The sequence below is a fragment of the Schistocerca cancellata genome, chromosome 8 (assembly GCF_023864275.1).
Source record: "Schistocerca cancellata isolate TAMUIC-IGC-003103 chromosome 8, iqSchCanc2.1, whole genome shotgun sequence".
NCBI classification, from domain to species: Eukaryota; Metazoa; Arthropoda; class Insecta; order Orthoptera; family Acrididae; genus Schistocerca; species Schistocerca cancellata.
The window spans coordinates 495020139-495032497 of NC_064633.1; the positions used below are offsets into that span (position 1 = coordinate 495020139).

The 12359-nt window shown below is 40.8% G+C and overlaps 1 protein-coding gene across 1 annotated transcript in view; it reads left to right on the plus strand.

Annotated features, from left to right (window-relative positions):
• LOC126095648 (uncharacterized) overlaps positions 1–12359 on the plus strand; it is a 191339-nt gene that overhangs the window by 55275 nt on the left and 123705 nt on the right. The window contains exon 2 of the mRNA XM_049910409.1: positions 188–306. Coding sequence (XP_049766366.1) covers positions 198–306 — 109 coding nt within the window. The 5' untranslated portion in view covers positions 188–197. The remainder of the gene's footprint in view (positions 1–187; positions 307–12359) is intronic.

A 12359-nucleotide genomic window follows, 5' to 3' on the forward strand; every position in this document is an offset into this window, starting at 1 on the left:
ACCTTTTTTGAAGAGAGTACACGCCACAGTTGTAGTATTGAACAAGAACTCTCCATTGCCATAGTAGCAGCATTTGTCTGTTGGCATTCACAGATACCGGAATCAGTAGGTTACACTCTTTGTCATTGTGCATGCCAGAAAGGACAGGTGACAGCCGACATATAAACCAATCATCTTTCGTTGACAGGTTGGCAGCCATGTCACCGCCCTCTTTGTCGCTGGGGTCTAAGAGATCTGCTGCGATTGATGGCTCCGCTCCGCAAAGCGAGAACAATAGCGAACCACCGCGGCTGCGTGGAAGGAGAGGTGTGTATCGTATCTTGTAATACAATTGTTTTATACATCTGTAAGCCAAAACACTACGACCACTGTCCAATGCAAGACTGAATGCCACGTGACGCTGGTGCGGGCACGTGACGAGATAAGGAAAATACACTACTGGCCATTTAAATTGCTACACCACGAAGATGACGTGCTACAGATGCGAAATTTAACCGACAGGAAGAAGATGCTGTGATACGCAAATAATTGGCTTTTCAGAGCATTCACACAAGGTTGGCGCCGGTGGCGACATCTACAACGTGCTGACATGAAGAAAGTTTCCAACCAATTTCTCATACACAAACAGCAGCTGACCGGGGTTGCCTGGTGAAACGTTGTTGTGATGCCTCGTGTAATGAGGAGAAATGCGTACCATCACGTTTCCGACTTTGATAAAGGTCGTATTGTAGCCTATCGCGATTGCGGTTTATCGTATCGCGACATTACTGCTCGCGTTGGTCGAGATCCAATGACTGTTAGCAGAATATGGAATCGGTGGGTTCAGGAGGGTAATACGGAACGCCGTGCTGGATCCCAACGGCCTCGTATCACTGGCAGTCGAGATGACAGGCATCTTATTCACATGGCTGTAACGGATCATCAAGCCACGTCTCGATCCATGAGTCAACAGGTGGGGACGTTTGCAAGACAGCAACCATCTGCACGAACAGTTCGACGACGTTTGCAGCAGCGTGGACTATCAGCTCGAAGACGATGGCTGCGGTGACCCTTGACGCTGCATCACACACAGGAGCTCCTGCGATGGTGTACTCAACGACGAACCTGGGTGCACGAATGGCAAAACGTCATTTTTTCGGATGAATCCAGGTTCTGTTTACAGCATCACGATGGTCGCATCCGTGTTTGGCGACATCGCGGTGAACGTACATTGGAAGCGTGTATTCGTCATCACCATACTGGCGTATCACTCGGCGTGTGGTATGGGGTGTCATTGGTTACACGTCTCGGTCGCCTCTTGTTCCCACTGACGGCACTTTGAACAGTGGACGTTACATTTCAGATGTGTTACGACCCGTGGCTCTACCCTTCATTCGATCCCTGAGAAACCTTACATTTCAGCAGTATAATGCACGACCGCATGTTTCAGGTCCTGTACGGGCCTTTCTGGATACAGAAAATGTTCGACTGCTGCCCTGGCCAGCACATTCTCCAGATCTCTCACCAACTGAAAACGTCTCGTCAATGGTGGCCGAGCATCTGGCTCGTCACAATACGTCAGTCACTACTCTTGATGAACTGTGATATCATGGGCAGCTGTACCTGTAAAGGCCGTCCAAGCTCTGTTTGACTCAATGCCCAGGCGTGTCAAGGCCGTTATTACGGCCAGACGTGGTTGTTCTGGGTACTGATTTCTCAGGATCCATGCACCCAATTTGCGCAAAAAGGTAATCACATGTCAGTTCTAGTATAATATATTTGTCCAGTTAATACAAGTTTATCATCTGCATTTCTTTTTGGTGTAGCAATTTTAATGGCCAGTAGTGTAAAACAGAAATCAGCTCTTTCCACGTAACACAGAGAATGGCAAAAAGAAAATTTGAATGCAGCCTTCCACACCAAAAAATTACTACAGTGTCGACACCCCAAATATTTGGGTGTGACTCCCGAGTGATGCCTAACACGTAGGAAGCACATAGAACCAACAGGATAGAAATTAAAATCGAGAAGTCGCATATTAAGGAAACTGCTGATGCAAGACAAATATTGCCCCTTCATAACTCCCCTGACAGACAGTAACTTATGAATGGGTGAAACTCGAAAAAGCCAGAGACTTCCTTATTCATGAAACATTGAACAACTTACCACGCACTAGCTTAAAATGTAGTGAATCAATGTGCGTGAAAATTGGTCAGCTCGCCCCAGAAAGCTTTAATCTAAGAGATCAATGGAGAAAACAGAGGACTTCCTTCCGTGGTCATAAGAAGTTAGGCAACGTAGATCCGAGCATCCAACTCCCGGGCGCGAATCAACCAAGAAAAACATGGAGGTCCCTCTGCCGTATGAGAACTGTCCACGCCTCGACCAAAGTAACGCTACCAAGAGGGGAATTACCGATGTTGACCAATGCGACTGCAGAAAATCAAAACAAACACAGAAGCACATTTCGAACGACTGTCCAAAAAGAATATTCATGGATACCTGGAAAGACTTTGCAGATGCAACACTTGCAGCAATTAACTGGTTGATATCTTTCGATACTCAACTGTAATGAATCTCTCAACTTCTTCTGGTTCTCCAGCTTTCTTTATTCATTTTATCTTATCTTATTTCAACTTAATTGAATAGCGAATTCTGTAGGCCATACGCTAAATAAATAAATAAAAATAAATTCACTAAACAAACACTATTTTTAGCCTTGTTTCATGATTCATTATTAAAGTTATTGCACAACCTAGGTTTCGGGTTATAAGCCCATTTTCAATTACATTACTACTTCCCAAAGAAGATAATACATAGATAAACATGATGACAAGGCAATTTAGAACACTTCAGAATTCAAATGAATAAAAAGGGGGGGGGTCCCTGAAACTGTTATGATCACTGTATTACAATGCGTTCAAGATTTCCGGTATATAAGTTACTACTCTTTTCATCTTATTTACTGCTCATTTAAATACCTTTATATCTGTCTCGAAATAATTAAACTTCATTACTATATCAATATTAAAGTTATCTTTCATCTTCGTTAGACCTTCGTTATTCATTTACTGGTTCATTAACAAAACAGTTCTTTAAACACCATGCTAAAGTAGCTAGGTCTGCAAGTAATTATTATTAACACAAAATTTAATTTTTCATTTCTGGACACTCGGATTGCACAACATTTGGAAAGGACCCTGTCTAGGTTAGTTGTGAGGATAATTAAATGATGGGAAAGTTCTGGTAAAATTTAGGTTATTATTGAACAGTTCACTCTATGGTCCATACGAATACAGTACTAAAAGTTTCAACCTGCTTGTATTGATGCGGCGGTTGGCGGGCGGCGAGATGGCGAGGCACAGAGCACACAAACAACCACAGCTATGACTCTTGACGTATCGGCACTTTAATTCTTCTTAGCGCCGCAATACTTTTCCATTTAGTACCTATGGACTTTTGCCATGCTGTGTGGGCGTTGGAACGGCATACCCGAGGCTCAGTGAAGCTACGTCTTCCAGGAGAGCCTCCTCGCTCCAGAAGGTATTGCTGAAACCAGTGCGAAACTCCCAACTACTACTGCTGCTGAGCCCGCTGCGCCGTGCAGTGCCCGCGCGCATTTTCCCGCGCTCGCCTGCCATCCACCTTTTACCGCTCCCTTACAGACAGGGTATTCAACCGAGGTTTTGCATTCTACATATCCTAACACATTGCCTAGGTATGGACCAGACGCACAGTTACAATTTTAAACATCTTACAACAGTTCCAAAATTTGTTACATTTCAATTCTATCACAATATTGCTTGACATTTGACATAAACATTAATATTCACATTGAAACTTGTTTACAGTTTTCTTAACACAATGACATGAAACAAAAAAGAAATGAAATCAGAACATCAATTACACTAGTTTATCGAAAAATCAGATGGAAAAAAAAATTTACTTATATGTACAATAGTACAGCGTCGTTGTTGTTACAGAATTGATCCATAACTTAATGTACTTCTACTGGCAGTGCTTTCCTTACTAGAGATACCTACGAGCACGCAAGCTGTACTGCCTAAAACTCATGGGTTAAATTTCAAACGTCTTCTCCGAGTATCATCAATGAGGGCATGTGAGACTGTTGATTATTTTGCAGAAGTCTGATTGAGACCTTCTTTTCTGTGGGCCCCTTGTTGCTGTTTGAGACTATTCCATCACTAGTCCTGATCCTCTCCGCTTCTTTCGCTTCTGTTATCGTCCATAAAACCTGTTTTACACGACGGCTTTCTTAGTCATCATCGATCGATACGCATCACCTGCAAAGCAAGCCAACAAAGCTCCGCAGTGTGGCACTATTGGGTCAGTCGGAACCGTCCTTTGCCGGTGGCGTCTTTTGGATGCGGTGTGGAGGTGCTCGGAGTCAGTACACCAGTCTTGAGATCGTTGTCGGTTTTCTTGACGTTGGAGCCGCTACTTTTGAATCAAGCAACTCCTCAATTGGCCTCACAAGACTAAGTGCACTCCCTTCCAGTCCTCCCACCAAGGAATACTCCCTTGCGGTAATGGCAATCGAACCCTCCGAATAGAAGACGTACACGCTGATTACTGAGCTTCGAAGGCAGACTGCACTTCACATACCATATAGTAAATCAGCCACAGACAGAACCATTTCGCAGTTTGGTCGGTGTTGTCAACGGTCATCTGCTTCTGCCAAATGTGGGTTTATAGAACCCTGTATATCTCGAAGACAGCGCATGCACAGAAACAGCTGGCGGACGGGGGCGCCGTCTGTTAACGTCGGAAGTAATCCTCGCAGTACAGACTCATATTATAGTAGTGGATTCTGTGGTTTTTTGTCTTCTTAATTTTTATTTTATTGTTTGCATTGTTTTCGTAAGACGTTGCTATGGTTGCGTGGAAACTAGACATTTTTACTGTGATTATTCTCCCACAAAATGGAGAAAATATCTGAAAACAAGAAAAATGATTTCGGTTTGACAATACCTGACAATTATGCTGTGTGTAACTAAGAAGGTAAATAGTTAAAATGGTTTTTTAATGGATATTGTTTCAATAAAGAATAAATCAGCTCTATTGAAGTGGAAAATAGTTTTTTGACATTGTTTTTTACTTGGAAAAGTAACAAGACACGCTGGATAAAGTAAACATACATGTTGCTCTTCTGAATGTGTTTGACGACACTTTTACTACTCTTGAAGTTATCAGCCATGTGAAAGATTCACTATACGACCTTTTTCAACAGTATGCTCTATGAACTTTGCTTTGTTATTAATACTCTACTATCATTATTAGTTTTTCAATGCTGTCAATATATTCCGGCATTTTGTAAGGTGAGTGACCTGCCGGGATATTTATTTTTTGCAAATTTAAGGACCTGCTGCTTGAAATTTTAAAACAGGTCTTACAGATTACAGTTTTTGTTTGTCATCTGTTATGTAATTTTTTGTTTTGTTTTTATTTATAACATTTGACAAAGAATAATACTTTTTTAAAATAGCAAAAATTTGAGGTTGAAGTTTAAATAAACTTTTGTTGTTTTAGGAAGAATGTAAAAAGGTGATAGCGCAGAGGCGAGATTTGTTAATGTCTTCACCGATTTTGACTGGTGGTGTCTACCTCAGAAAGGTTTCTTTGGGCTGTTGACCGCCAGCCTCAACAAAATAATTTATAGTTAGTAGTGTTGTTGTTGTTGTGGTCTTCAGTCCTGAGACTGGTTTGATGCAGCTCTCCATGCTACTCTATCCTGTGCAAGCTTCTTCATCTCCCAGTATCTATTGCAACCTACATCCTTCTGAATCTGCTTAGTGTATTCATCTCTTGGTCTCCCTCTACTATTTTTACCCTCCACACTGCCCTCCAATGCTAAATTTGTGATCCCTTGATGCCTTAGAACATGTCCTACCAACCGATCCCTTCTTCTAGTCAAGTTGTGCCACAAACTTCTCTTCTCCCCAATCCTATTCAATACCTCCTCATTAGTTATGTGATCTACCCACCTTATCTTCAGCATTTTTCTGTAGCACCACATTTCGAAAGCTTCTATTCTCTTCTTGTCCAAACTATTTACCGTCCATGTTTCACTTCCATACATGGCTACACTCCATACAAATACTTTCAGAAACGACTTCCTGACACTTAAATCTATACTCGATGTTAACAAATTCCTCTTCTTGAGAAACGCTTTCCTTGCCATTGCCAGTCTACATTTTATATCCTCTCTACTTCGACCATCATCAGTTATTTTACTCCCTAAATAGCAAAACTCCTTTACTACTTTAAGTGTCTCATTTCCTAATTAATTCCCTCAGCATCACCCGACTTAATTTGACTACATTCCATTATTCTCGTTTTGCTTTTGTTGATGTTCATCTTATATCCTCCTTTCAAGACACTGTCCATTCCGTTCAATTGCTCTTCCAAGTCCTTTGCCGTCTCTGACAGAATTACAATGTCATCGGCGAACCTCAAAGTTTTTACTTCTTCTCCATGAATTTTAATACCTACTCCGAATTTTTCTTTTGTTTCCTTTACTGCTTGCTCAATATACAGATTGAATAACATCGAGGAGAGGCTACAACCCTGTCTTACTCCTTTCCCAACCACTGCTTCCCTTTCATGCCCCTCGACTCTTATAACTGCCATCTGGTTTCTGTACAAACTGTAAATAGCCTTTCGCTCCCTGTATTTTACCCCTGCCACCTTCAGAATTTGAAAGAGAGTATTCCAGTTAAGATTGTCAAAAGCTTTCTCTAAGTCTACAAATGCTAGAAACGTAGGTTTGCCTTTTCTTAATCTTTCTTCTAAGATAAGTCGTAAGGTCAGTATTGCCTCACATGTTCCAACATTTCTACGGAATCCAAACTGATCTTCCCCGAGGTCGGCTTCTACCAGTTTTTCCATTCGTCTGTAAAGAATTCGCGTTAGTAGTAGAGAAGTGATATTGCTAACCCTACGCACTGACATTAGGTACTCATCTATGCACAACACTGGGTGCTTTCTTAGCTGGAATGCCAGCACTTTACACTACATTTACTCTAGTATTCGCTATCGTTAGCTATTGTTTGACTGATTCGTATAATTTTTCAGTGCATATTGCATGTTATTTCTGATTCGTAATTCTAGATGACTTACTTACTATTACATCTCTCATCTTTCTCCTCCTTCTGTTCCTCTTCAATGTAACTGTTTTCGCTGTCACTGTGGGTACTACTGTCCACTCTCTGGAGATTATTATTACGTTGCATATAGGCATGTTTGTCATGACATGTTCACAGGTACTCTTGCATGGGGGCTTAATTAAATATAATGCAAATAATTTTAATTTTTAGTCGCTGAAGTTGTTCAAATTCTGATTGAGCTTCCTCATCCCAACACCAATTAGATTTCTTTCCAGATAGTTCACATAAACGAGGTGTGGTCAAATCGTCCAATTTAACAAAGCGTCTAAGAAAATTACAGACACCAAGGAAACTACGAACATCACGTTTTGTAGTAGGAACAGCATAATTACGAATAGCGTCTAGTTTTTCTGGATCAGGAAGAATACCTTCTGTAGAAATAATACGACCAAGAAATTTCACCTAAGAACGACCAAATTCAGATTTTTGCAAGTTCACTGTAATGCCAACTCTTACAAAAATAGTAATAATGAATCCAAAATTTTATTATGCTCACTCGAAGAACGTTTAGCAATAAGAATATCGTCAACATATGAAGTAATATTGTCACGAAGATGAACAGGTAAAATTTAGTTTAAACTACGAATGAATGCTGCTGAAAACACAGTAAGTCCAAACGGTAATTTCCGAAATCACTTTTGGGTAAAATAGTCATATCCAGTTATTTTTTACCAACGCTCTAGATAGATTGATAGTCGAAGAGTTGTTTTGATAGATGCAAAGAATAGTAAAAGAGTAGGCAGCAGTACAGAAAACTAAAAGGGAAATAGCACTACTACAGCTCGGGGCCCTGTGCACGCTACGGCAGTGTAGCGAATCCCCTGGGGACTTCAATGTTGTTGTTGTTGTGGTCTTCAGTCCTGAGACTGGTTTGATGCAGCTCTCCATGCTACTCTATCCTATGCAAGCTTCTTCATCTCCCAGTACCTACTGCAACCTACATCCTTCTGAATCTGCTTAGTGTATTCATCTCTTGGTCTCCCCCTACGATTTTTACCCTCCACGCTGCCCTCCAACACTAAATTGGTGATCCCTTGATGCCTCAGAACATGTCCTACCAACCGATCCCTTCTTCTGGTCAAGTTGTGCCACAAACTTCTCTTCTCCCCAATCCTATTCAATACTTCCTCATTAGTTATGTGATCTACCCATCTAATCTTCAGCATTCTTCTGTAGCACCACATTTCGAAAGCTTCTATTCTCTTCTTGTCCAAACTATTTACCGTCCATGTTTCACTTCCATACATGGCTACACTCCATACAAATACTTTCAGAAATGACTTCCTGACACTTAAATCTATACTCGATGTTAACAAATTTCTCTTCTTCAGAAACGCTTTCCTTGCCATTGCCAGTCTACATTTTATATCCTCTCTACTTCGACCATCATCAGTTATTTTGCTCCCCAAATAGCAAAACTCCTTTACTATTTTGAGTGTCTCATTTCCTAATCTAATTCCCTCAGCATCACCCGACTTAATTCGACTACATTCCATGATCCTCGTTTTGCTTTTGTTGATGTTCATCTTATATCCTCCCTTCAAGACACCATCCATTCCGTTCAACTGCTCTTCCAAGTCCTTTGCTGTCTCTGACAGAATTACAATGTCATCGGCGAACCTCAACGATTTTATTTCTTCTCCATGGATTTTAATACCTACTCCGAATTTTTCTTTTGTTTCCTTTACTGCTTGCTCAATATACAGATTGAATAACATCGGGGAGAGGCTACAACCCTGTCTTACTCCCTTCCCAACCACTGCTTCCCTTTCATCCCTGCCATCTGGTTTCTGTACAAATTGTAAATAGCCTTTCGCTCCCTGTATTTTACCCCTGCCACCTTTAGAATTTGAAAGAGAGTATTCCAGTCAACATTCTAAAAAACTTTCTCTAAGTCTACAAATGCTAGAAACGTAGGTTTGCCTTTCCTTAATCTTTCTTCTAAGATAAGTCGTAAGGTCAGTATTGCGTCACGTGTTCCAGTATTTCTACGGAATCCAAACTGATCTTCCCCGAGGTCGGCTTCTACTAGTTTTTCCATTCGTCTGTAAAGAATTCGTATTAGTATTTTGCAGCTGTGGCTTATTAAACTGATTGTTCGGTAATTTTCACATCTGTCAACACCTGCTTTCTTTGGGATTGGAATTATTATATTCTTCTTGAAGTCTGAGGGTATTTCGCCTGTTTTATACATCTTGCTCACCAGATGGTAGAGTTTTGTCACGACTGGCTCTCCCAAGGCCGTCAGTAGTTCTAATGGAATTCTCTTCCATTTCCATAATATTGTCCTCAAGTGCATCGCCCTTGTATAGACCCTCTATATACACTCCTTCCACCTTTCTGCTTTCCCTTCTTTGCTTAGAACTGGGTTTCCATCTGAGCTCTTGATGTTCATACAAGTGGTTCTCTTATCTCCAAAGGTCTCTTTAATTTTACTGTAGGCAGTATCTATCTTACCCCTAGTGAGATAAGCTTCTACATCCTTACATTTGTCCTCTAGCCATTCCTGCTTAGCCATTTTGCACTTCCTGTCGATCTCATTTTTGAGACGGTTGTATTCCTTTTTGCCTGCTTCATTTACTGCATTTTTATATTTTCTCCTTTCATCAATTAAATTCAATATTTCTTCTGTTACCCAAGGATTTCTACTAGCCCTCGTTTTTTTACCTACTTGATCCTCTGCTACCTTCACCATTTCATCCCTCAAAGCTACCCATTCTTCTTCTACTGTATTTCTTTCCCCCATTCCTGTCAATTGTTCCCTTATGCTCTCCCTGAAACTCTCTACAACCTCTGGTTCTTTCAGTTTATCCAGGTCCCATCTCCTTAAATTCCCACCTTTTTGCAGTTTCTTCAGTTTTAATCTACAGTTCATAACCAATGGATTGTGGTCAGAGTCCACATCTGCCCCCACAAATCTCTTACAATTTAAAATCTGGTTCCTAAATCTCTATCTTACCATTATACAATCTATCTGATACCTTTTAGAATCTTCAGGGTTCTTCCATGTATACAAACTTCTTTCATGATTTTTGAACCAAGTGTTAGCTATGATTAAGTTGTGCTCTGTGCAAAATTCTACCAGGCGGCTTCCTCTTTCATTTATTAGCCCCAATCCATATTCACCTACTACGTTTCCTTCTCTCCCTTTTCCTACACTCGAATTCCAGTCACCTATGACTATTAAATTTTCGCCTTCCTTCACTATCTGAATAATTTCTTTTATTTCATCATACATTTCTTCAATTTCTTCGTCAACTGCAGAGCTAGTTGGCATACAAACTTGTACTACTGTAGTAGGTGTGGGCTTCGTATCTATCTTGACCACAATAATGCGTTCACTATGCTGTTTGTAGTAGCTTACCCGAATTCCTATTTTCCTATTCATTATTAAACCTACTCCTGCATTACCCCTACTTGACTTTGTGTTTATAACCCTGTAGTCACCTGACCAGAAGTCTTGTTCCTCCTGCCACCGAACTTCACTAATTCCCACTATATCTAACTTTAACCTATCCATTTCCCTTTTTAAATTTTCTAACCTACCTTCCCGATTAAGGGATCTGACATTCCACGCTCCGATCCGTAGAACGCCAGTTTTCTTTCTCCTGATAACGACATCCTCTTGAGTAGTCCCCATCTGGAGATCCGAATGGGGGACTATTTTACCTCCGGAATATTTTACCCAAGAGGACGCCATCATCATTTAATCATACAGTAAAGCTGCATGTCCTCGGCAAAAATTACGGCCGTAGTTTCCCCTTGCTTTCCGCCGTTCGCAGTACCAACACAGCAAGGCCGTTTTGGTTATTGTTACAAGGTCAGATCAGTCAATCATCCAGACTGTTGCCCTTGCAACTACTGAAAAGGCTGCTGCCGCTCTTCAGGAACCACACGTTTGTCTGGCCTCTCAACAGATACCCCTCCGTTGTGGTTGTACCTACGGTACGGCTATCTGTATCGCTGAGGCACGCAAGCCTCCCCACCAACGGCAAGGTCCATGGTTCATGGGGGGGGGGGGGGGGGAGGAATTTAATAGCCGCACATAAATTCCAGTTTGTGACTTAGTGGCCAATTTGGTAGAAGTTCGTACATAAATTGATCTAACCATGAACATGGATGTATATCGTTCTTAGAATTGCGAAAGATCTTAAATTTCCGAACAGTTAAGAAGTGTTTATAGTCAAAGTTTTCTCCTCGTGGCGACAAAGACCTACCGCGTCTGTCCCAGTCCGAATGTCGATTATTGTCAAGTTCACGCGCCTGGCGCTCTCTTGTTGCTTCTCGTAAATGAAATAAAGTACTTTCTTCAAACCCTTCTGCTATCTGTGATTCTAAATTTCTTCTGCTGTCTTTTCCTACGATTTCGCTTTTAATATGTTTGACTTGCTTTCGTAATGCCTCAAATTCCCTTTTAACGCGATCATTAAATTTTCCCTGATTTTCAACATGCTTATTTATGTTCTGGTACTCTTCGGTTTCTGAAAATGGCAATGGAGCTGTATCATCTGAATCTCTGTCCCCATTTAAACTAAGACTTGTCAATTTATCTGCAATCTCCTCAACTCTTTCCGATAAGTCACCTATTTGTTCTTTCTGTTTATTTACGTCTTCCGTTAGTGTAGCGACTCGGGTTTCAGTATTGACACATTTAGTAGTTAACTGTTCATACTGGTGTGTTAGATTATTTATTCTGTCATTTGGTACTGATTCCTCGATTCTTTCAAATATTTCTTCCTTATCGTGTGCACGTTGTAAATTTAACTCTGAAAATTTCTGTACTATCACGCGATCTCTTTCTTCCTGTTCTCTGTCCTGTTCCTCTTGTCTAATTTCTATTGAAATTAAACTATTATTGTGAGCATTCAAAAGCGGTTGTACTTCTTCTCTAATTTCTTTCTTTGATTCATCTTTCATGTTTTTGAAACATGTCCCTATTCGTGAGCCTAACTGTGTTTCCATTGTTTCCATCTCGGTTTTAATTGTTCCTATTTGTGAGCCTAACCGTGTTGCCATTGCTTCCATCTTGGTTTTAATTGTTCCTATTTGTGAGTCTAACCGTGTTGCCAAAGTTCCCATATCAGATTTAATTGTTCCTATTTGTGAGTCTAACCGAGATCCCGAATTTAATGTTGCACTCATCAACTGCTCCATGTTAACTTGTTCGAAATTCTTTTCCCCCTTAACATTTCC